This window comes from Melozone crissalis, unplaced genomic scaffold (assembly GCF_028551555.1).
Source record: "Melozone crissalis strain CALT ecotype California unplaced genomic scaffold, PUWL_Pcris_2 ptg000029l_1, whole genome shotgun sequence".
NCBI lineage: Eukaryota > Metazoa > Chordata > Aves > Passeriformes > Passerellidae > Melozone > Melozone crissalis.
The window spans coordinates 3752257-3778265 of NW_026535807.1; the positions used below are offsets into that span (position 1 = coordinate 3752257).

Genomic DNA, 26009 nt, shown 5'->3' on the forward strand with positions numbered 1-26009 from the left:
CGGTCAATCCTTCAGCCACACCGTGGGATTTCCCCCCGAGCCCTGGGACGTTCTTTGTGATGTTCCCCGCTAAGCCCAGGTCCTGCAGAGCTGATGCGGGATGTCCCCAGTGTGCTGTGGGATGTTCCCCTGGGATGTCCCCCCTGCCCCTTTTCCCTCAGCTGTGCACCTGGGCACGGTGTGTGCGGTGCACGGTGTGTGCGCGGTGTGTGCGCGGTGTGTGTGGGGTGTGTGTGTGCGGTGCGTGTGCGCGGTGTGTGTGCGGTGTGTGTGGGGTGTGTGTGTGCGGTGTGTGCGCGGTGTGTGCGCGGTGTGTGTGCGGTGTGTGTGGGGTGTGTGTGTGCGGTGTGTGTGCGCGGTGTGTGTGCGGTGTGTGTGCGGTGTGTGTGTGCGGTGTGTGTGCGGTGTGTGCGGTGTGTGCGGTGTGTGCGGTGTGTGTGCGGTGTGTGTGTGCGGTGTGTGTGCGGTGTGTGCGGTGTGTGTGCGGTGTGTGTGCAGTATCTGTGCGGTGTGCGCGCGGTGTGTGTGCGGTGTGTATGTAGTATTTGTGCGGTGTGTGTGCGGTGTGCGCGCGGTGTGTGTACGGTGTGTGTGCAGTATTTGTGCGGTGTGTGTGCGGTGTGTGTGCGGTGTGCGCGCGGTGTGTGTACGGTGTGTGTGCAGTATTTGTGCGGTGTGTGTGCGGTGTGTGTGCGGTGTGTGCGCGGTGTGTGTGCGGTGTGTGTGCGGTGTGTGTGCAGTATTTGTGCGGTGTGTGTGCGGTGTGTGTGCGGTGTGCGCGCGGTGTGTGTGCGGTGTGTATGTAGTATTTGTGCGGTGTGCGCGCGGTGTGTGTGCGGTGTGTGTGCAGTATTTGTGCGGTGTGTGTGCGGTGTGTGTGCAGTATTTGTGCAGTATTTGTGCGGTGTGTGTGCGGTGTGTGTGCGGTGTGTGTGCAGTATCTGTGCGGTGTGTGCGCGGTGTGTGTGCGGTGTGTGTGCGGTGTGTGTGCAGTATCTGTGCGGTGTGTGCGCGGTGTGTGTGCGGTGTGTGTGCGGTGTGTGTGCAGTATCTGTGCGGTGTGTGCGCGGTGGCCCCGCGGCCGCGGCGCTGCCGGGCGGGGGTGACTCAGCCCCGGCTTTATAACGGCGGGGCGGCTCCGAGCCCGGCTCGCTGCGCCGCACCATGCGGAGCCTGCGCCGTGCCCCGCCGGCGCTGCCGCCGCTGCTGCCGCTGCTGCTGGTGCTGCTGGTGCTGCTGCTGGCCGCGGGACACGGAGCCGTCATCACCGGGGTGAGCGCCGGGGGGAGCGCCGCCGCTCGGCACCGACCGCACCGCACGGAGGGACGGAGGGACAGAGGGACGGAGGGACAGACGGCTCCGCCGCGGCGGCGGGACGGGTGTTGGGGTTTGTTCGCGGGGAGTGATAGCGGGACTGGGAGAACCGCCCGGGATAAGGGGTGCTTGGAGAGAGGGGAGCGGGATGCCCGGAGAGAGGGGAGCGCTCTGCCCTGCGGGATGCTCGGAGAGGGGAGCGCTCGGCTCTACGGGATGCCCGGAGAGAGGGGAGCGGGATGCCGTGCGGGATGCCCGGAGAAGGGAGAGCTCGGCTGTACAGGATGCCCGGGGAGAGGGGAGCGGGATGCTCGGAGAGGGGAGCGGGATGCTCGGAGAGGGGAGCGGGATGCTCGGAGACGGGAGCGGGATGCTCGGAGAGGGGAGCGGGATGCCGTGCGGGATGCCCGGGGAGAGGGGAGCGCTCTGCTGTAAGGGGCGCCCAGGGAGAGGGGAGCGCTCTGTCGCCCGGGGCTGCTCGCTGGGCATCTCTGCTCTCTGCGCTGCCGACACTCGTGGTCTGCCCGCACTCAGCCATGCCAGGACGGTGCGGTGCCGAGTGAGGTGACGGATGGTCAGAGCTGGGATAAGTGATAACGAGGACGTGGGAGGGAAAGCAGTGCCAGGTGATGAGAGGTGACAGGGCTTGGGGTCCGTCTGGGGTAAGTGGTACCGGCCGTGGCATCTCTAGGGATGAGGGATGGTCTGGATTCAGTGGTGTCAGAGCCTGGGGGTCTCTCTGAGGTGAGTGATGCCAGGATGTGTCAGTCTCTGCGGTGGGCAATGCCAGGACCCGTGGGTCTCTGTGGTGAGGGGATGCCACAATGTGGGGTCTGTTCCTTTGGGGTGAGGGATGTCTTCAGGAGGGCTCTCTCCAGGCTGGTCCGGGAGCATGCAGAGATTCCTGCTGCTTTTCCAGGGCTGGAGCTGTCTCCGATCTCGCTGCGTGCAGCCCCAGCTGGCCCCAAACCTGCTCCGAGAGGGTCTGGCTCAGGGCACTGCGCTGCCCACTGTGCACCCCAAGTTCCTCCAGCCCCTCCGTGTGCAGGGCAGGATTACAATCCTCAGAAAACTCTGTTTTCCTTCTTTTTTTTCTTTGCCTATGACTGTGGCTTTCCCCCCACAATAGCCACCCCTTCCAAACAAGTCTCTGTTGTTGTTGTTGTTTTTAGGCTCAAGATTTACCCTGGCTGTGAAAATACTTTTTTTCCTAAAGACGTTATTTAACCCAAAGTGTTGCATCACTTTTTAGTTAAATGATTTTTTAAGTGTTTGCTTTGGATTAATAACTCAGCATTTGCATTCCTTTGAGAGCTCACATGTCTTTTGTAACCATCAGGAGTTGCACTCACAGCAGTGGATTTCTCTGTGGCTCTCCAGGCTCCCTGTCCAGACCCCTGAAGTCCATGAAACAGCTTGTGGGCATTTCTCTGGAAGTCAGATCAGTTCCAAGGACTGATTATTTTTATTTTAGAGCAGAGAATGTGAAGGAATTTTTTAATAATTGAGGATTTCAAGTTTCTTTTAAGTAGAAACATTCCCAGCAACAGAGGAGCAGTTTATCTGTTGTTAGAATTGTGGCTACACCTTTAAAGCATAATTAACCCATTAAATAAAGTAATTGTGATCAAGAACAAGGCAGATTCAAAAAGTAAAAATAGATTAGAACTAGAAAATGTTACTTTATTAACTATTGCAGAGCATTTCTGCTTAAACCACTTTGATGCATTTTTGGCTTTTGATGAACAGGCAAATCTCAGATGAGAGCTGACGTAGGTGTTCCCCAACCCCTGAGCCTGAAAGGTGCTTTTCCTTTCCAATTTAAAGATGTTTTCAAGCTTTCCTCAATTCAGTGGTGGTTCTTGTGCTGAAACGTGTTGCCTTTGCAGCTGGCATTTCACCTGGGACATATTCTTGGGCTGGTTTTCCGGAAAACTGTGTTTAAATGAGGTGCTCATGTGGTGTTTGGGGAAGTTTAGGAGGAGCAGCAGGAATTACACATTGCAGATAAGATGTGGGCAGGAACACTTGGGTCGAATATTTTCAAAACTTGTCATACATTTTTGGAAAGGGAGCCGTAAAACTTCTGCCAGATGTAAATATGTGTGTGTGAGGTCAGGAAAGAAATTGTTCAGCCCGGACACTCAAGACTCTTGTTTGGTAGAACACACCCAGGGGGGTTTTTCAGCTGAGTGGTATTTCACCCCAAGACCAGTCCCACAGAGATTAATGGACTTTGAGATATATAAATAAGAAAAAAAGGGAGTCAGGAGCTGGCAAGTGAAAAATAGCAGAGCCTGTGACTCCAGCTGAGCAGTGGACACTGGTGTGCTGGCGGCAGCCAAAATCACTGGACCTGCATTTTAATTTGTGACTATGGCAAAATAATATCATTAGAGTACTTTTCAAATTATTATTATTTTATTTTTTTAAGAGAGAGGTCAGAAAGTGAGTATAATCTACCTGGCAGGCAGGAGTGGTGGTTTTATGGCCATATAACAGCAAATGCTCTGTGTTTGGGCTTACCTGCAGCACAGAGCTCTGTGTTTAGGAGCTGTTTGGGTCACACACACTATTTAATAATGATCCTAATGCAACAGCTTCTTCCCAAACTACTGACTGAGCTTTAAACTTGTATTTTGATCTGGCTCCTGCTGGTCAGTGCAATATTTACCCAGTGAGTACAGTCTAAAGCCATTTATCATGTAAATCCCAAGGTAAGATCAGTGAGCTTTCCCCTCAAGAGCGTGTTTACTCTGGGAATGTGCCTTCCCCAGAGCTGTTATCAACATTTACGTATGTTTTTATGAGTTTCCCATTTACGTAGTGCTGACCAGGGCCTTCCATCTCTCACTGCTGCTGCCAGACACCCAGAGCAGTGAGGTAATCAAGTTTACATTCAGGATGTAAGCAGAACCTTTAACTGATGGCAATTCTCACTGGAGAAAGGAGACTGGTTTTTACATTAAATCTATATAAGCTTTTGATTAAAAAGTAGCTGAAAGATGTACAGTAGCTTGTTTTCAAACCCTAATGTGTCAATTGCTCTTCATGGTTTGTGGGTTTCAAGACATGCCCACTAGTTTGCATTTTTGGTTTCTGCTTATCTAAGCTGTGTTGGGTAAGTGGTTAAAATATGTTTTTGCCTCCCGTGAAGGGGAATGTTACCACAGCAGCATTTTTTTTTGCATGTGGACACTTATGGAAAAGTTTTCTTAAGACCTCTTTTAGCTATGTGTAATTCTAGATAACAACCACAGAATCCACATTTAAACTTTTGTTTTAGCTACTTCCATTTGGACTTCTCTAACAAAACTCTCATGCAGTGCTGCAAGGGCACTCACAACCATGGTATTGTCATGTGAAGCTAGAAGGAATAGTTACCTAAAAGTCATTAAATTAATGGATGTTTTCCTATCTTAGCTTCTCCATAAGAGTGGTTTGGTGACTCTTTTGGTGACAAGTTTGGTGTGGTTGGTCCTTGCTCCTGCCTGAGCTCACTCAGGCACCAATCTGGGAGCAGGGAAAGCAAGTGGCACATGCCATGGTCTATCAGTGCTCACAAGTTTGGACTGTAAATCACTGACAGTGCTGGGTTTGGCCCAGAGCACCTCTGTGTGTGGTCCTGGCTTTAAACAACCTGGTCCCAACTCCAAAAAGTGCCAGGAGCCTGCACGTTCCAATCCATGGGAGACACGAGTACTGCAAACCGGCCTTAAATCTTATTATCCAGCCTTAATGAGCCATGATAACTTAGGGGGGCCAGAGGCAGCTCCTCAGCACATGATCCATCCTATTTCTGGACTGCATTCATTATTCATGCAATTTGCTCGATGCTGCGTTGCGTGCAGGCCTGTGACCGAGACCAGCAGTGCGGGGCCGGGATGTGCTGCGCCGTCAGCCTCTGGATCCGCAGCCTCAGGATGTGCACCCCCATGGGCAACCTGGGAGACGACTGCCACCCCCTGAGCCACAGGGTGAGTACCTCACTGGGGGCTGGAGGGGTGTCCTGAGCTCTACAGCACATGGCACAAAGCCTAGATGTGGTGGCAAGGCAGGGAAGCTTCCCATTCCGTACGATATCCGGCCATTGTATCTGTATGGGAGCAGAGATGAAGGCACCTACGTAAGGAAGTGCATTAGTGTCAGAATTATGCTGAAGGGAATCAGAGGATGAAAGCACTACATGCTTCCCAGATTGTTTTCTTATTAGTTTGTTGTTGCTGCTTTGTTTTGTTGCCTGATCCAAAACAGCGCTGGCAGTTCCCAAGCCCAGCCCTGCCAATCCCTCCTGGTGTGAGCAGGAGCACAGAAAGTGCCACCAACCCCAGTGGCAGTGGACAAGATCCTGTGACAAGCATAAAAATGTCACCAGCTGGAGTTGGGACAGCATTGAGAAAGTGTTGACACACATTTGGACTTGAGAAAAGTCTCCACAGACTCTCTTTGTTTCTGTTCTACCTATTAATTTTAAATATCTATGTATATATACATATATACACACACTGTATTATTAATACAATGATTTTAACAAGTATCTTTATTTAAGGCTATGTAATTATGTATTTCCTATGCAGTATGAAAAAAGCTGCTTATTTAAAACACAAAAGACTGAGTGAGATGTTACCAGGGAATTTGAGAAGCTGATGGTCTTCAGAGTCATCCTCAGGGAAGAGCACAGGCCAAGAGTCATCACAAGTGGAAGATATGAGGCAATAAATTCAGATCATAAATGTGCAGCTAGTTAGCTGCCTCTCTCCCTTTCCTCCAAGGCCTGGCTTCTCAGTTTATTTTCTCAGTTTTAGGAAGTTTAAGGCTCTATTTTATTGCAGTTAAATTTTTAAAACTTCTGCTGTGATATTGGGGACCAAATGGTCATTTTTACTATGTAATGTAGCAGGTTCTTCTTGTAAGGGCTCTTTCCATTACCAGGAAATAGGATAAGAGAAATTGACTTCTAGAGGGTTTTATGAGCTTATTGTTATTGGGCAATAATTTAAACTGATATATTTCAAGATGACTGCCTGCATAATTACAATCAGAGCAGATGCCTGTCCACCCCAGACACTAAGTCACTGATGTTTATAAGCTTTATGAGGTTAATTTTAATTTCTCCACTGATCTTCCTGAGAAACATAAACCAAATTGATTTGCTGGAGAATGTGAAATGAGTTTATTTTAAGGATGGAGGGTTTGCTCAGTGGTTCCTGTCTGGTAAATACTTGTGTAGGGAGCAGCTGGGTGCCCTGATCACCAAAACTTTTCATTTACTGCAGGATAGGTCAAAATCAGGCACCACCATGGCCATGGCACCTTGGGGACATCCAGAGGAGCCAGGAGATAACTGGAGGAGATGGCCGGCACCTGGGGTTCCACCTTCTGGTTTGCTTCTCAACAACTAGATGGTGATGGACCGATGCCATTAGCAGTCCCAGCTGGAATTTCTAGGCCAGGTCTGAGGCAGGGCCAGACAGGGTTTGCAGGCAGGTGAGGTTGGGCAGCATGGGGAATGAAAGGAACATTTCCTTGCAGCAAGTGGAATATTTAGAATAAATCACTGAGCTGTCAGGAGGCTGAGAGCTCAGGATTTGGGTTTGGTGCAGTGCTGGGTGTGAGCACCCACAGGGGTGATTCCCATGGGGATCCCCAGCAGGATAAGGTTGTTGCCTGTGACCGTGTTCACAGGGGTCTTAGGATGAGGGAAGAGATGAGGATCTGACTCCATGTTACAGAAGGCTTGATTTATTATTTTATGATATATATTACATTAAAACTATACTAAAGAATAGAAGAAAAGTTCTCATCAGAAGGCTGGCTAAGAACAGAAAAGAATGAATCAACAAAGGTCTGTGGCTCGGACAGAGAGAGAGCCAGCTGTGCCATGATTGGCCATTAATTCCAAACATCCACACGAGACCAATCACAGATGCACCTGTTGCATTCCACAGCAGCAGATAACCATTGTTTACATTTTGTTTCTGAGGCCTCTCAGCTTCTCAGAAGGAAAAAATCCTAAGGAAAGGATTTTTCATGAAAAGATGTCTGCGACAGTTGCCTCTGCTCACACTGGAGCGGAGGGGCTGTGGTGGGTGACACATGGAAACCCACATCATCCCTTGTCCTGGGGCTGCTCTTCAGATGGTGCTGGCCCGGGGTATTTCAGGGGATGTGAGCCCCCTGCCCACCTCCTGCCCCAGCACAGTGTCACTGGAGTCAGGCTGGTGCTTGCCACCGTGCAGGGAGGACTGTGTGGGACTCTCTTAAAGACAAAGTTTGCGCACAGACACAAGAAAATCTTGGAATATTAAAATTTTAGGCTTCAACCACACAGACATCTGGAAGTGAGGGAATTAGGGCTGCCTGCCTGGCTGGTAGCAGAGGCTTTGCACCTCTGTGCCTCCTTTGCTGCATCCAGGGAATGCTCAGTGTGTGCTGCCAGCTGGCAGCACCACAGCTCCCAGACACTTCCCACTGAGCTGTCCCTTTTGGCTCCTGTAAGAGACAGAGCTTGTGACCAAGTTGTTGAAGATTGTCAGTGCGTGTGCATGTCATGGCACAATTAAATTTGTCTAATCTACTCCATATGTGCTCCCTGCAGCACAATGTGGCTGGAGGAGGCTGGGATGAAATGAGAAACCTCTGGCCTGTGGTGAAAAGGATCCTGCCCACAGGGAGGTCAGGCAAGGTGACTCCAGAGGTCCCTTCCAGCCTGATTTCCACAGGATCCCAAGGTTCCTGCTCTGTGCCATGTGACAAGGCAGGGTTTGGGACACGCAGAAAACCCTGCACAGTGGCACCACAAAACGTGATGTTAAAGGCCAGTGTAGTTTCACAACAAACCCCTTTATGAAACGGCAGTAAATGGAGAACATGTGTCACAGATGTAGATTTACACAGCAACATGACTGTTAACATCCTGCTCTTAATGTGGCTGGGCCGGGTGTACGCTGGGGCTGCCTTTGCCATCTGCTCCGTGCTGCAGCTCGTGGGGAGCTCTGGCTCTGAAGGGAGGGAACTGGGCAGCATTCCCCATATCCCCAATATTCCTCCCATTTCATCCCCCCAGCCACCATTGCCGTGGCTCTCCCTGCCACTGATTGTGGGAAATAGTAAATATGCTATTAGCTAAAAAGTTTTTAAGCTGCTCTGTAACAAAGAAATCTTTGGCTGCTGCTGGCTGTATGTATTGCCATCTTCCTATTGTCTCACCCACATCATGAGGCTGATGCTGCAGATAAAGCTCAAGGAATGTACCCCAGCAGTCCCATCCTGATTGTGAAAAGGATGAAATAACCTCCCCAACCAGCTGATGTGCTTGCTCTGTCCCCAGGTGCCCTTCCCGGGGCGGAGGATGCACCACACCTGCCCCTGCCTGCCCGGCCTGGCCTGCCTCAGGACTGCTCCCAGCAGGTTCAGGTGTCTGCCAGACTTCAGGAAAGAAGATGTCTTCTTTTAGCAGGAACTGCTCTGCACTCCAAAGAGCCGCTCAGTATTTTTGTTCTCTCGTTGTCGTGACCAAAAAAAGGGGTATTTGCCAGGGGGAACCCTGCACCCCTTCCCTGCCTCACCAACACCAGCTGGAGATGAGACACTGCTGCTGTGGCCAAGGTTTTCAGGAGGGACTCGCAGTGGAGGATGATTTCATTTTGGGGTAGCCAAACAACATCTACTGGAGCAAAGCTCTTTCTGAGGGCAGGGGCTTGACCATTCCTGAATAATTTTGTGGGCTTCATGGTTCTAGTTTAACCCCAGAATGAAAAAATCCAAGTTTATTGCCAGTTTTGGAAAAATTTGGCCACATCTTTACACTTTGGAAGACCTGAACTGAACTGAGAGTTGGACAACAGCAGAGTGTGAAGCACGTGACAATTGCCAAAAGAACTGTATTTACATTGCATTTCATATCTTTATTAATATAATTTTATTTCTAAGTTAGGCGCACCTCTAGGGTAAAGGTTTAACCAATAGATGTAGTTTTTACACTTTTAAAAAGTGGCACGTGGAAACAAAACATTTCAGTATTACGAGCATTAAAAGATTTACTTATTTTAGTGTTCTAAGATGAGAAGCTGTTGTTACTTGAATTGGTGTAAAACTACCTGATCATCTCAAACTATGTATTAAGATGTAGTTTATATTAAAGAAAAAAGGAACCCTGAAGTTTATTTTAATAGGCTGCCTGACTTCTTGTATATGTATCAAATTTGCTGTGCAAAAATTCTGTATCAGAATAATGGCAGTGTGTGATTTCATTTATTTTAATATTATAACATTATTTTGTCATTGTGGTTTTTCATTTTTATTCAGTGTAATCTGTTATCCCACACTTGATTCACCACCTAAGCTAGCAGAGCTCCTTATGGATAGCTTAGCAAAAGATTATGTGCTCTGGCTGTTTTTTGGAAAACTTGTAGTTTACAAGGCATGAATTCCTCAATCAAGCTGCAGTTTCAGAATTTGGAAGAATCTTGGTGTAAATAATATGAGAGGTTTTTCTTGGCTGGTGCCTCAAAGGATCAACTTTAGCCCAGCAAACATAAGATTTGTGGGTTTTCTATGAAATGCTGTGTGACTTCATATTTACTTGTCAGTCCCCAGAGCTGGAATTCCAACAGTTTGTGTGAGATTCACATGTTTCCTGCTCTCAGACATGCAAACATATGCTGGAACTGGAAAAGTGAAGTCATTCATCGTTCAACAATCCGTGCTTTGCTGCTGGTGGAGATGGGGGGGGGGTTGGAGAAGTGAGCACACTGTGTCCAGGCCAGACCCGTAAAACTGAGAGGAGAAACATCCCTGGCAGTTACCAGGAACCTTCTACTGGGCTCCACAACCTTCCCTGGGGGACAGAAAAGAATAACTGGATTAGGGATTGCCAGATCCTCGTGGATTCTGCATATGGTAGGGAAATAAAAGTCTTGGGAGAGATTGAATCCTCCTGGCTGAAAACAGGGTACCCTACTCCAGTGCCTCTGAATTTTGCCTCCCCCTTTGCAGTGGTGATAGAAAAAAAAAAAAAAAAAAAAAAAAAAAAAAAAAAAGAAAGGACTGAAGTGCCACTGAAGGGTAATTTCACATCTGGTTTTCATTAATGTGATCAGGTACAAAGTGCCTGTATTAGATCTGAAGTCTCAGAGGGTCTCAACACTAACCCAAAGGGCTGGTGAAAGGCTAAGTCATTTATTGAGTTCAAAGTGACATGCCAGCACAGCAGAAATTCCCATAACCTGGATTTAAAACCAACCCCCAAGCCTGATTACACCATTGTCTCTAAATAGGGGGGCTCCCCAATCACCCTGCGCACCCCCAAAGCCTGGGTTTGCAGAACACACTGGAAGTGTGGGGGCTGCTTTTCTGTCCATGTCTGTCCCCATAAAATAAGCTCAATACCACAGACTTCAATTTACACAAAATCAAGAAGAAAAATAGGAGCAGTCCAAATGTGCCTGTGTCCCATCTCTTGCTCCATTTTTTAAAATCAGAGCACAAAAAATGAACCATGGGAGGAAACAGCAGCCCTGCTCCTCATCTCCTGCTGCCCTAATTCACCTACTGAAGGCAGCAGCCTGGGTGTGTATCATTGTAAAAGAGTGGACATTGTAAAAGAGTTATACCTAAGGACTGCCTCAGACCTGCCAGATCCTAGGAGAGTTTACCAGGCAAGAGCAGAGCAACTTTGTAGTTGTAATTTGTCCCAATTAACTTGTGGCTTTAAGCATTTATCTGGGTAATGAGAACAGCCCCAATTACACGAGTTCAGAGCTCACACCCTCTGCAGCAGTGGAAGTTCCTGTGTCCTGCAGACACTCCTGGACAGGGAATCTGGATGGTGCAGCTTTGAGCTATGCATTATCCCATACTCATCCTTGAGGGGCTTCTCCACACCTTCCCTGTGTTGTAGGAGAGACAAAGGCAAAACCTCACTGTCCTACATCCCCACTATATTCACTTGGCAATAATTATTACGATTCCCCTTTTAGTAATTTAATTTCCATTAATTGACACTCACAATGGAGGTTAGTTGATTTGAGAGAATCGTTCTGGAAGGAAGATTAAGCTTTTGCATCCCCATTTTTTCCTAAACTCTGCCCTAATCAATTATCTTTTCTCCCATCCTAGGGGAGATTTCCCCTCCCCAGCACACCTGCAGAGTCCCTTTAATTTCTGTCTGCAGTGGAAGGGGCTGGGAGGGCACCCCTTACCTTTGCTTTACAATGACAATGGACAAACCAGTGACCACAAGTATTTCCAAATGTGAATGGCCATGCAGTCCCCTCTGCTCTTCCCTGGAGCCAGCTTTTGTCTTGAGAAGCACAGCAAATGGTTCAGGATGCCCCACAAAAAAGGTGGCCAGCCTCAAGCCAACCCTGCCACAAAATGTTTTCTGCAGTGCCCCCAAAATCACCCTGGAAAGTGTCTCAGGCCAGGGACAGCTTCCTCGCCTGCCAGGAAGGAAGGAAGGGGACAGGCCCCTGCAGGAGAAATCAGATGAGAAAATAGAACAGAACTTGTGCAGCCCTGGAACCTCCTTGGAGCAGGGGAAAAGCCTCATTCCCCATTTCATTCCCCATACCCACAGCCTGAGAAGAGAGAGGCTGGTTTAAACACTCCCCTTTATTCCCTGCACTTAGATCTGTGCCAACGTGTGTTTTAACTTTATTAATATTGCAGTAATTTCATTATTAATAGAAACGTGTGCATTAATTTTTAATATTATATGAATATTGATATTACAGATATGCTATAGAATAACGTTGATATCCCACCACACTGGAGGCACTTCCATGTTTATTGCCAGATTTTAGGTTAGCAGAGAGGCCTTGCAGGAAAGGGCACCATCACAAATAATGAGTTACTGCCTTAATTTGATTAGGTGCTTATTAGGAAAGGGAAAGCAAGGTGTTTGGGGTTTGAGGGTGCACAGCTGGCTGGGCCAGCACACACTTTTAAGCCTGGGGGACTGCAGGGAAGGCTCTGCTGCTGAGCACCAGCAAGCCCAGCTGAAATTGAGCTTCATCTGCATCTTCCTGCCCACAATTCACCCCTGGAAAATTTTGCTACTTTAAAAAAAGTGTTACAGAGGTGACACAAAGTAAATTAGTCTGGTTGTGTGGCAAGGGGGTCTCAAATCTGAGTGGGTCCCTACAGAAGAGACAGGCCAAATACTGGTTTTACAGAACTAGTAACTGAAAGGAGCTGAACTGGCTGAAGGTCATCATGGTGTTTGGGAAGATAAAAGGCAATAATGCATACCTCTATGGAGAGCACTTTAAGGTAAGAAAAGTGATTATTGTTGGTACTGTTAATTTGTAGTGGTGTGGGAAACAGCAGTCTTATTGTGATTCTAAAGCTCTTGTGTGTTTGGAGATGATTAACATTCCTTGTCAAGAGGGGACTGAGATAATTTTCCTCATCAGCACAATGCACCAAACCAAAGGATGACACCAGCAAGTGTGACCCCAGACCAAGGTCCTTGCCAGTGCCTCCCCCTACCCCAGCAGCTCTGGGGTTTGCTCTTTCTGCACAGATGGATATTCAAAAGAAACAGAAGGTGCTAAGAATCCCTTTGATTTAAACAAGATGTCTCAGGAGTTTGATCCTGACAACGTGTAATGTGTTTTCCAGAAGGAATTAGAAAATTGCAGGAAGAGAATAGACTGTGCAAATGCAAGAGGATTTTGATAACAGCAAAATCAATGTGCCTTTCTCTGTTACATAGATATGAAATGGCAAACCAGCAGGGGTGCAGTCATTAGACTGATCAATAATTCTGAGCACAGGAACGGAGATGAGTTTAATGCACATCAGCAAATCACCTGTGGTTTCTCAAGGAGAGTGCTGAGTGCAGGCAGACCCAGCCCAGTGCAGCAGGACACACTCCAAGGACCTGGCAGGGCAGGTTCCCCCATGTGTGCCTTGGAGGATGGAGGCAGCCTTTGGGTCACTCTGCCTGGTCACCAGGGCTGGGAAAGGCTGAAGCTGAGCAATCCTGATGCACTGAAGGGAGAAGGATGGATGGCAGCTTGTTCTGTGACAAGATGTACAAGGCAGGGTGACAGCAAAGTGTGCAGGAGAGGAGGAAAGAGCAATATAACCACGGAGGAGAGGTGTAAATACCCCTGTGGCAGGGGTTTCCCAAAAATCTGAGTGTGAGCAGCTTAGTGGGGCAGAAAATGAAGGCAAGCACAATGCCAAAAGGACAGAAAGTTACAGGAAGGATGGGCCATGGGCCCTGGAGAGCTCTGCACTGCTTGGGCAGTGTCTCCCTTCCTAGGCTGGGATCCCCACCAGGTCTCCCAAACTCTGGTGCCGTGCCTCTGCCACAGCATCGTAACACACGGAAAGGATTAAATCTGCTTTTAAAGCATAATGTGGCTTTGTAAATCCCAAGGCAGTAACACAGTGCAGAAGCAGACTAAAAATATGGCCTGGTTCCAGCCCAGCAAGCAGGGCTGGGTTGTCTTTATTTACTTTTTCTCTTGCACATGTGAGTGCACTCATGGCATTTCACGCAGAGATTTGTGGGCTCTTTCACCACAAACAGGCTGATGTGGAGTTTGCAAACCAGCAAAGCTGATATTAATTTCAGGGGGTGCAGGATTCACCCTTTATTTATTCCTCCAGGCTACATGGGAGCCCAGGCAGCAGAGCACACCTCTGACCTCTTTCATGGGACCAGAAGGGTCAGCTCAGGAAAAGGCATCAGTGAGGCAGCTGCCAACATTCTCACTCTTTCCAAAAATTTCCCCACATCCTGTAGAATTAGTAGGTTCTTAATTTTTCCCTCTCCAATTTCCTTTCTCACATGGCTGAAACCTTGACAGAAAGGTCCCCCGCCCCTTCAAATCCAACAGCAAAATTTCCTGATTGCGGTGGTGTCCTAATTCCAGCTCCCTTCCCCACCCTTTCATTGAACTCTCCAAAGTCGCTAACAAACCTTTCACACATTGCAACAGAGCTTCAACTATTTGGATTTGGTTTCCATCAGTACTCAGGCTCAGACAGATATTGCACAAACAGTAAGAAGATGTCTGTCCTGCTGAGTATTTAGGATTTGTTGGGGAGGAAGATCATTGCCAAGCTCTCCGTCCCCACTGGCAGCTCTGTGGCAGGTCCTGCAGAGCCTGGTTCCTGCAGCCTCCCTCCCTGCCCTGCTGGGCCACCCTTTGGTGATGCTCAGCCCAAACCTGTCCCTCTTGCTTTCACAGCCCAGCTCCAGCTTTGCCTCTGCCTGTGATGCTGCTGCTCCTCGGCTCAGGTGCCCACGTTGTCCCCCTGTTCAGCTTGGCTGAACATTTCCCTCTCCATCCCCCTTCCTCCACACCCAGGTGTCTCCTGGGGCTCTGCTGGAGACAGGGGCAGCTCCCAGGGGCAGCTCAGCCCTGTGGGCACCCCCAGCTGCCCTCTGTGCCCCAGAGCCACTGCAGCCCTGAGGCACCCAGGGGCTGTCCCCTCACCTTGGGCACAGCACATGGAGGGACCTGCTGTGTAGTGTCAGCATGCAAAGCCTAATGAGGGAGGGAAAGGAAAAGGAAAGGAAAAAACCCACTTGATTTACTCGACTATCAAGGCACTCAACGTTTCCTTTCCAGCACCCTCCTGCAAGTGCTCAGTGACAGATGGGGACAGATTGAGTTGTTCGATGCAGTGAGGTAATATTCCACTAAATCATTCCTCTTTCTCTCACTGTCAAAGGGCACCCAGACTTCAGCCCTTCCTCTGAATCTTCCTGTATTTCCCTCCTTAATGACAAAGCCATTTTAGCTCTACCTCTGCTAAAATTCCTGAGAGAAGCAAGCGCTGCTGTTTATACGCTGTGATAAAATGGGTGTTGTAAAACAGTTAGCAAAAGGGAGGAGTGAATCACCCTGAGACAGAGAGGGTTCTGGTGCTGTTCCCTGGTGTTTCTGGTTTCCTTTCCCTGCCTGTGTGCTGGGGCTGAGCCCCAGGCCGGGGTGCAGGGCCCTGGCTGGGCAGGCAGCAGGCTCTGGGCAGGTGCGCCGTGGGCAGGCGCGCAGGCTCACACCGCACGCCTCACAGATGGAATATCCTTTTTTTTTCTCTGGATGATTTGTTCCAATGGTTAATCATCCTCACACAAACACAGGATTATTTTTTTTTAATGACATACCAGGAGATAACGTTCAGAAAGTTTTAGGATGGGCTTTGTCTCCACGGGGCAATCTCTTGATTTCTGCCTACTCTATGAGTGCCATGATGACTGACTAAAATTAGCTGTGACTTCACAGCTTCCCTGTGCCCTTGCAAGACTAGCTTTGAACTTGAAAGCCTCCTACACAAAGTGCTTTGTGCTATCAACCTGGTCACAGCAGATGAGAAAAATGTGGCACTGAATGCAGTGGCCTTCCAATAAATAGATCCACAGTACGGCCATGCATGACTCGAGATCAAAGACAGAGTGCAAGTGCTGAGGTCATTAAATGTGAATAGAAATACAGAAATGCAACAGCTTGCATGAAAGGCTGAGCTTGACTTTAAAGTGATGAAAGCTTGTGTAGTCAGCGATTGTTCACCCGTGATAATGCTCTTGCCATCAGTGCTTATCTGCATTAGAAAGGTGAATAACTAATCATTCTTGGGATAAAGCATCGAGGTGTGGGGCAGGTAATGATTTGTACCAAGTGAAAATAGGCTCAGAGATGCTCAGCATCAGCAGCTCTAAGGAAAGTCAGAGTGCCACAGATGTCAAGCTGGAAAATCAGCTCCTGGTCACCAGTTCTACAACTGATGGATAAGGATTTACCCACACAAATCCTTCAGGAATGGCATGGCATCAGAGATCACCAGCATGAAAGGAAGTTTGGGGTAAGATATCCACAGGCACAGCCCAAACCCAGCACGATTCAGCACCAGCTTTCAGGAGACCATCTTCACGGATGGTCTTTCTTGGATGACAGCATTTCTTTAATGTCATATTTTTTAATATTCTGAAGCCAAAGAACATCATAGCATGGGAAATGCTTCCTGGTTCCTATCACAATAGAGTTAATTATAGCCTGTGCGGCGTTTTGAGCAACTACAAAGGAAGCTGTGCAAAAAATGACGACTTTAGGAAACCTCTATTAGAAAACAGCCCCCCTGCCATGTTTCTAATAATGTTTTTATTAGCAGCATAACTGTCTAATAAGGTTTCTGGGGTATTCTGATACTGTGTGGAATGATCCAATCTGCAGCCTGAGCTAATGAAGTGACACTGAGCATTGCCTTCTGCCAATGTGTGTCTGTGACTCTGGAGCCGCCTCCCTCAGGGCGGTTTGTTGGCGATTCTGAGCAAGTGCAGGTGCCTCAAGGAGCAAGGTGACTGTGCTTAACCATGTGGGGCGAGTGGCAGAGCTCCAGCCACATCCTTTTCTGGGAAAAGAGGGGAAATGCCAGCTTTGCTCTCCTCTGAGCTCTGCACAGTGTGTCCCAGGGCAGTCCCACAGCATATGGCAGAGCGGCCTTCTGAAGGTGTAGCTGCACCACATCCAGGTAGAGCCTCAGGAAAGAACTGTTGCTATCAGACTGAGCCAAATTCCTGCCCTTTTGCTCGAGGCTACTGGCTTCACACCAGTCTGGGAGGCAGCTTTGCCTCCTCGGTGCAGAGCTGGTATTGGAAAAGCAAATGATGACAGCTTGTGGGCTACACATCCCCTGCTCATCTTTCACCTTTAGCACAACCACTGAATGAGACCTTTACCCAACAACATAATCTGGCTGAGGCCAAATGTTTCAGCTCCTTTCCAAATCTATCAGCAGAGCTACAAGCACCCCAGAGTCCTGCAGGCACTGAGTGCTGTAAATCAGAGATCATCTTAGCTGCTAACTGGGGTTTCAGACCAGTGCCATTTTTCAAGCTGGCCTGACATTTAAGTCTATACTAAAAACCTCTGCTGACTTGAAGATTTTTGCTGGAAACGCTTGTAAGGAATGTGTTAAATACCTGGGGAGTGAGTGAAGATGCCAGCAGCAATCAAGATTTTTCTGGAGCAGCTCTCAGCACAACTGCAATCCCTCACCACAGATATGCAGAAGCAGCATGCTGTGACCTCTGAGCCAGACTGTGAAGAATCTCTGGGGGAGATGATATTGGTATTTCCTGTGGTACTCAGCACTTGTGGTGCCCAGAATATGGGAAACTGCCATGCAGCTGCCTGGAGGGGTGGAGAGAAGACTGAATGCACATTCTGGTGAAGCACAGGTCGATGGAAGAGCTCACCAAGCCCCCCAACTTTGTGCTTTGGTCAGTGGGGATGGGGAGAGGGGTTCAAACCATCTGAGTTTTTGTAAGAGAGCCCAGGACAAGCAGCAATAGCTTCTCATGTGGGAGTAATTATTAATGCCCAGCTCTCGCTGAGTCTCAGCCCTTGGCACTTGTGAGTGACAATGAAAGTGCTCTGGTTTTTGCAGGATGGAGGATTTACAGCCACACCTCACAGTCCATACAGCAGCAAGCACCTCTCCCTGTGCTCATTCCATTCTCCCCAACATTATTTCTCTCTTTTTGTTTTTTTAATCCAGAGCAGGTTTTTATCCTCCCCGACACCCCTTCTCTGATCTTGGTCAAAGCATGTAATCTCTGTGACCCACTTTCCCCATATGCAGACTAAAGGCTGCTATGTGAATGCTGTGCTTTTTTTTTTCTTTCTTTTTTTTTTTTTTTTTCTTTTGCAACTTTCTTATATTTTCTCAGATTTCAGAAGGAATATTTATCCTCTGGTGCTTCTCCAGCCCTTGCTGGTTTTCCCTACTTTCTTGGTGCACTCTCAGCCAGCAAAATAGTGGTTTTTGGTGTGCTGGCACTGAATACTCCCTAATTTTCTGCCATGTCCTTGATATTTAGTTTCACATCTTCTGGAATTAAGCCCTATTGTAAAACACCTATCTAAACCCTGAATTAAAGCAACTGGAGTTCCTTCTCTTTTGTACTACCACAGCCTGGATCATAATCTGACTGACATCACAAGTACCTAAAATATAAAATTAACTTCAAACATTAACTTCAAACAGCAGTAATTTTGCCCTCAGAGTATATCAGGAGTCCTGAGACAGCCCTGGAAGCTGTGTGCAAGCAAAAGGCATGGTATACAGATAATTTTTTTTTTTGGTATGCTTGTGCTGTAGCAAGGCTGGGTCTGGCTGCCACTGATGGGTGATAGCAGAGCACACGTTATCTTCACCAGATAAGAACCAATCACCCATCTTGTGAGGACATCAATGAGCCAGGGGATGCCTCTGCACAGAGGCTGGGATTCAATACAGCAGCCCTGCTTGATAAGCCAAGCCTAAATAAAACCATCAGGTCACCCAAAGGTGAGTGTTCATCCCCCACATATACTACTGACTCTACAACTTGTGTTCATTTTTTCCTAGAAGTGAAAAATCTGGTCCTTGCAGCTTTTAAGGAGGTTTTAAAATAGCTATTTTCCCATCTCTGTGGCTTAAATAGACTCATAACCATACTACTTATAGCCTGGAAGTGAGAGAGGATGCTAAAATATCAGACATTTTTAATAGAGTAAAGAGAAAGAAAATATTGGCTTGGTTACCAGCAGGATTAGGAGAAAGATGGTGAGATCTGAGTTACAGATCACAGTTCTAGGCCCCTACTATGAAGGCAGCTTCGGGGAGAAATATGAGAAAAGTTCCAAAAGTTGGAACCCTGCAGAAAAACCTAAATCAGGGGTATAAAGTATACTTGGAACACAATTCCCAGCAACAGCATCCATGCCTTGTCCCAGTCTTTGTTAAACAACTCTACTCCCTTACTCTCCAAGACTCACTAAGCAATCATCTTATTTTCAGCCTGAAAATGTAATTAGCACAGGTAACCAGCAGCTGCTGTGATCTGAAGTATGTGACAGCTTTCCTTCTGTACTCAGGTGCATTTTCAAGATGCTTTAGAAGCTTTAGAAATGATCATTAAGTCTCACTTTGTTTTAAAGATGCCCCATCCATGGTCGTATTTCTGAGGCCGGTTCTGGCAGCATTGGTACTGCAACGTACCAAAAAACTCAAATTGCAACCTTCTCCTTGTGCACTGCAGGAAATGCTGCATTTCTGGTGTCCAAATCCCAGTTGGGGGCCAAAAACAAGATTTAAAGCAAACCAGGAGTCCCACCTCATTTCATTCCCTGCCTCAATCTGAAGCTGCCACCTTTGCCATCCTCTGATCTGCCATGTCTCTTTTGTGCTCCCTTCATAGTCACAGCTATTTCTCAGTTGATATCTACCAGTTTTGGACTTCTCTCTACAGAAGTGCTCAGCAGATGCAGATTGTATCCCTGCTATTTTGTGCAAGACTTGCTCAAAGTCTCAAATGTTTGTTAAGTGTTCCATGATCCATCAGAGAGGGGAAGCACCTCAGGGACAGCTTCCTCTGAGGTAGCTAAGAAGTGGGGCCAGGATCCTGCCATCAGGTTACTGGCAGAAACACTTTCAGAGACATTTCTGTAGAAGAGAGCAGGTTAAAATGCCATGCTTACTAAATGGAAGCTTCCCACTAAGAATATTGCTTATAAATGAGTATGGTATTGACCAAGCCACAGTGTTGAAAAACTGCTTTGCCAACTAAAATTAGCCATCCACAATTACACACTCTTTTCTATCATTAACAGAGGAGCAATTAGCTACAACAGAAATTTGGTTTCAGCAGACACAAAGAATTGTGCTATTTAAACCTGTTGCCCATCATGAATTTAAGTCTTCTTAAAAATAGCTTTAGTCACTTTTATTGGTATAAACACCTAAATTGAGATCTAACAGCAAATAAGGATTGTGCTTGTCCATAATAACCTTAGCTGTGAAATCTACTCAGACACAAGACATACAACCTTCCACATACACAAGTTATTTGTCAGCAAAGCAGAATGCTGCCATTCTGAAACAATTACATACAGTAAAGGTTTTCAATATTTTATTAAAGAAAACAGTCAAAATGTACAAGTATTACCCAGGTTTGTAGATAACTTCCTATAAAGGCAGTAAAATATGAATTTCAATCTAGGTTTTAAAAACTGCTATAGTTGCTTATTTTTAAAGTTGGTATTTTAAAATCACGTTTCACAAATAGTTCTGAAATATTACCAAATTAATAGTGCAACAAGAAAATTTGAAATTAGTTCTACACTGTTTGCATGTCAAGCAAAAGTTATAACTAACAGCTTCAAATACTCAAACCATTTGAGAATGAATGAACCCAACAGCTCCCACCAAAACTGACTTCTGACCACATTAGGAACGTCCTCTTCATGTTCTTCACTTAAAATCAAATAATAATAAAACAACACCTCTTGAGGTCATCAAAAATAACTTTAGTATAAAATTGTCTTGGCCCTTATCAAATATTACATGAGTAAAATTGTTAAGCCTTTATCAAAACAGACAGGAACAGGGAAACAAAAAAATGTCATGGCCTTAATCCATATCTGTTGGAATCATGTTTAGAAACGTTAGAAGCAAGACCAGAAACTTGGAGCCCTGTTTTGTTTTTAAAAACCACACAACCACAAAGAAAAGAACAGCTTCTTACTGCCTAAGGTTTGGGGGTGTTCTGCTCAAGTACCTGTTCCCATAGACAGCAACCTGTTATGTTCTGAAGAGAGCATACGCAAAATATAGAAAAATAAATAAAATAGCTTCTTACAGCCTAAGGTTTGGGTGCTGGGTGGTGGTTTAGTATGTCCCCCACAGGTCACACTCTCTTGAGCTCATATGCAGAAACATGGAAATTTATATCCATCTTTCTTTTTTTTTTTTAGAAAGAGAAAAGCCCCCCTACATCCCAAAGCTCTTGAGATCGCAAAGGATGGTGCCCTGGGTGCTCTGGATGCTTTGGCAGCATGGGAAGTGGGCTCGGAGGCAGACCCTGAGCTCCTTGTTGAAGATGAAGCAGAGGATCGGGTTGACCCCTGCCTGGGCAAACGTCATCCAGACGGAGGTGGTCAGGTACACCTGCGGGATGGAGCTGGCCTTAATGAAGACCCGCAGGTAGCAGGCCACAATGTAGGGGGACCAGAGCAGCAGGAAGAGCAAGGTGATCATGTAGAACATCTTGCAGAGCCTTTTCTCCATCTTAAACTCCTCCAGCACCAGCAGCCTCTTGATCTGGCTGTGGGTGGCCTGCCTGATGCCCACGAGGGTGGGCGGCGTGGGCCCCCTGCCAAAGCCAGCCGTCCAGTTCGCAGCCGCTTGGCCGGTGGCTCCCGGCCCGTGGAAGGTCCAGTTCTGGCTGATGGCCGGTACCAGCTGGGCCGGCTTCATCTTGCGGTGCCCGTGGATGAAGAAGAGCAGCTTGATGTAGACCAGGTGGGTGGCGGCGATGACGGCCGCCAGCATGAGCATGAAGCCCAGCGTGTCATTGGCCTTGACGTAGCGGTGCTCGAAGATGCACTGTTCCTCCTCCCGGATGAACTTGTAGGTGCCCACGTCAAAGACGGGGGGAAAGGCCATGGCCATGGAGAGGGTCCACACCATGCACACCACAGCCAGGCAGGTCCAGCCCGTCATGCGCTTGGCGTAGAAGCGGTGGTGGGCGATGGCCATGTAGCGCGTAACCCCCACGCAGAAGAGCAGGAAGGCGGCGTGGAAGCAGAAGAGCACGGCCAGGAAGGCCAGCACCTTGCAGCTGAGGGGCCCGTGGGGCCAGGCGGCCCCGCTGCGCACCGACAGCATGACGAAGGGGAAGCAGGCGAGCGAGCGGAGCCCGTCGGCCAGGCAGAGGTCCAGCAGCAGGTAGTAGGGCGCGCGGTGCAGGTGCCGGTCCTTGAGGATGAGCCAGGCGAAGAGCACGTTCCCGGCCAGGCTGACGCACAGGATCAGCCCCAGCGTGGCGAGCTTCAGCCCGGAGGCGCTCAGCAGGCCGCCGGCGCTGGGCAGGTGCGGGCTGCTGCTGCTCCCCAGCTCGCTGCTGTTCGCCATCGGGTCCTTCCTCCTCCTCCTCCTCCTCTCCTCCTCCTCCTCCTCCTCCGCGCGGGCAGGGCCGGGGACTCGGGGCCGGGGGCTCAGCGCCGCGGCAGCGCGCCGGGGCCGAGGGCCGCGCCGCCCGGCGCCCCCATGCCCGCAGCCGCCGCCGCGCTGCCGCCGCCGCCCCGGCCGCCCCGGCGAGGCGGGGCGCTGCCGCCGCGCTCCCCGCGGGCCATGCGGCTCCCGCGCCCGCGCTAGCTCCGCGCCCGCCGCCGCCGCCGCCCCGGGGGCATCGGGGATGCGCTGGGGGGGAGGGGGGGCGCGGAGCGCTGCGGAGCCTCCCCTTACCGCCGGCTGCTGCTCCTCCGCGCCGGGCGAGGGGCCGGGCGAGCCTGCGCACAGCGGCGGCGGCGGCTCTGCCCAGCTCCCGCCGAGGACAATGGGGTAAATCCCCCTCCCTCTCTCCCTCCTTTTTCCCTTTCCTCCTCCTGCTGCTGCTCCTCCGTCCCTCCGCCCACGCCTCCGCCCCCCGCGCAGCCCGGCCCCTGCGGAGCGCGGGGCTGAGCCAGGCGCGCAGCGGCGCGGAGCGGCGCGGAGGTCCCGCTGCCGCAGCGGGGATGGGAGCGGGGCTGGGCTGGGCTGGGCGGAGCCGCCCGCAGCCGGACCCCCGGCCCCCGCCCTTCTCCCGCCGGGGGCGAGTGCCGGGATGGGGCTCGGGGGAGCCGCGCGGTGCGGTGCGGTGATGTGTCCGACGCCAGCGGCCGTGGCGGGGGATCCCCTGCATCCCCTTCCGGGGAGCGTGATGCCGTTCATAGCTGATGGAGACAGTGTATCTGGGCATAAAACAGGGGGGTGTGTGTGTGTATAATCCCATATACACGCATACCGGTACCTATGGCATGTGTATTGGTTCAGTATAGCCACACATTAGTGATACACCCGTGTCACAGTCACCAGTGTGCTTCTGCTAGATCTGGCCATGCTAAATGGCCACTGAACTTCCTGCTCGCATGCAAGGCGAGTCCAGCTGCACCTGTTGCAGTGCAGCAGCTGGATGTGCTGTCCCTAGCTTAGCAGGGGGATATGGAGGGGAAGGAGGCTTGCAGGAAGCTTACAAGGCAAATGTTTCAGTATGAACATCAAGGAAAAGGTGCCTCTGCAAGTCAGGAGACTGACATTTGGGTTCCTAGTGGAACCTGTCATTTGGGGTCTGACTAGGGCTCTTAAGAAGACCAAAAAGGATGCTCTCCATGTTTCTGTGTTGTTCAGGGGCTTACCAACTCCCAGGCTTAGTTACACAGGACCCACAGAGGGCTGGTCAGGTTTTGTGAGCTGGATAAACCACATTTGACCTGACTGGCACAGAGCATCTGCTGATGCACCTGTGCTGTTGGGGCATGTTTATAATGGGCAGTTTAATGTAGGCCAGTGAGACGCAGATCCCTGTCCTCTCTCTCCCACTTTGCCATCCCTGTGTATGTAGGGCAAGGCCTCTCTGCGTGCCTTGTAAGGCACGCACCAACGCACGGCCCTGGGCTCACTGGAGATGCTAATGCAATTATCGTACTATTACTGAGTTTCCTTCATGGCCTCTTGTGAAGGACACATCTGAAATCCTTTTTGAGCATTCTATTAAAAGCCATCAGTAAATTCAGCGTTATTCCAGAAACTGTAGCAATTAAATCATCTGCATCGGCCCCAAAAGCGAAGGTTGGTGGAGCATCTTTCGAGCAGATCTTTCTGGCTGGTTTCAGAAAGTCTTTCTGCGTGTAGCAGGGACCAGGCTCTGACCCTGATCGTGCCACCAGACGTCCAGAGCAGCTCTGCTGAACTCCTGGCATTTTAACAGTGGTGAGTTAAAGCCAGACTTTGGCCCAAAGATGTGTCGAGGGCAATCTGTATCACACAGGACTTAATTTGCCCCAGGATCTGGTTTATGTCCATTATTTATTGCAGTGTTAGGAGACCAAGGAAATCCTGAGAGGGGAAAAAAAACCATAGGTGGTAGATAATTGATGCTGCTTTTTGCTTCCTACCAGTGCATCTGAGCTGTTTTCAGTTGTTAGGTTTCTCATTTGCACCGAAGTTTTACTGTGACAGAGAATTGCCCACGGGTTGTTCAGTGCTTTGTGCGATTTTCCAGGCGTTTCTCACATTCGTGCAGTGACTCGAGCGCCGGGTTCGCGGTGTCCCCTCGGCAGCCCTGGCGCCTCTGGCACCTTTGTCTTTGTGGAGGATTGGGGACACCGCGTGTGTGGCTGGCCCCGGTGCAGCCCAGGAACGGGCTCTGCTACGGCAGGCTGCCAGGACAATGTGCTCTGCCAAACACGAGTACGAGCATCGATTGTCCTCGGGGGACATGTGGCTTTTCAGAGGAGCCGAGGATCCCCCATGGCCCGTGTTAGCTCTGTGATCTCTGCCATCAAGTGAACAAAAGGGAATAACACACCTGCTTCCCTCCTCCGCTCCTGCGGGAAGGGTTTCTCCTCTCCCTGAACGCTCGCCAGCGCAGCTGAGCTGGCTCAGGAGCTGCCGTAATTCACTGCTATCTTGCCAGGCCAGCAGCAAATTGCTAGCTCATCTTTCTTCCACCTGTAGTGAGAAGAGAGCCGGCAGGGAATGGTGTTTCATCCATTTTCCCAGGGCTGCTTCCCTGATGAGGCTGTTATACAGTGCTATAGGAGGTGTGAGCCTAGAATTTGGCTGCCTGAGAGATGTGACACTAAAGGGACGGCCAGAAGGAATGAAGAAAATAAAAGGGCAGGCAGGGGGTTAACAGTCTTTATATGAGCAGGCTCCTCGCCTCCCAAAGGGCTGACCTGGCATTAGACCCACCAGGATAACTCTGCCTCTTGGTTACACCCTGCCAGGAGAAGAGCCCTCCTGCCCCACCTGGGTGACCCCATACAGGCAAGCCAACACCAATTCAGGCTGCTTCATGTCTTGTTGCATCAGACCCATCAGCTTCAAACAAGTTCCTCATCCAGACTCAGTCTCAGCTTGGACATTAGTGCCAGACTCACAGCATTTGACTAAAAAGTAGAAATAGGGTATTTTGCAACTCCTTTGCTGGGGTGCTCAAGGAGCTCTTCCCATCTGCAGGGACTGCAGTGCCTGTGGAAATGTCAACCACTGAGAGTCAAAAGGAGCAGCAGGGACTGTCCCTGTATCCACATGGCAAAGCCTTCATCTTTGGTGCTGCCAGGTGTCCAGCCCCCAGCCAAGCAGGGACCCCTCTGTGCATGGGTGTACCCTGGACACTCAAACACAGAGCTCCTTCCTTCAGTGCCCTGCTGGGGGCTGGAAACGCTGTGTGTCTATTGATTTGGGCAAAGCCAGACCCATCAAAGCACTCGTGGGGAACAGGTAATTCCCAGAGATTGTAATGAGAGTGTTAAGCTATTTTCCTTTCTCCCTTCAATCACTTTCACAGAACGAGTTTAATGAAGACCTATTCTCTGCTTACAAAATGGTGCTGCACAAGCTAGATGGATGCCTCTGACCTTTCAGTGTGCTTTACTTGAATTGGCTGCCTCTTCATGTTCTCCTCTCACTGCCTTGAGCAGGAAAGACAGCTGAAATAGGGACTCTTGCAGCAAATACTGTGGCATACTGCCTTCTTTCCATCAGTCACTGGTGTGCATCCTGAATCCTTGTCTATTTATTATTAGTGGTTTTATTTGTGTTCCTGTGGCTGGGAGCTCTGCATAACGTTTCTGGAAAGAGAAGTGTCCTGTAGCCCTGTAACAGTGTAGTTGAAATCAGTCTTGTCCCTGGTGTGATGTAAAGGA

At 49.3% G+C, this 26009-nt stretch overlaps 2 protein-coding genes across 2 annotated transcripts; one reads left to right on the forward strand and one right to left on the reverse strand.

Moving 5' to 3' along the window:
• Positions 1–1164: 1164 nt before the first annotated feature.
• On the forward strand, positions 1165–9548 carry PROK2 (prokineticin 2). Its single transcript, XM_054281076.1, has 3 exons — positions 1165–1272; positions 5166–5291; positions 8645–9548. The coding sequence occupies exons 1-3, from the start codon at positions 1165–1167 to the stop codon at positions 8768–8770; spliced, it is 360 nt and encodes a 119-aa protein (XP_054137051.1). The 3' UTR covers positions 8771–9548.
• A 10481-nt stretch (positions 9549–20029) lies between these two features.
• On the reverse strand, positions 20030–22261 carry GPR27 (G protein-coupled receptor 27). Its single transcript, XM_054281001.1, has one exon. It carries the CDS (start codon positions 22231–22233, stop codon positions 21091–21093), a length of 1143 nt encoding a protein of 380 aa, XP_054136976.1. The 5' UTR covers positions 22234–22261; the 3' UTR covers positions 20030–21090.
• Between the last annotated feature and the right edge of the window lie 3748 nt (positions 22262–26009).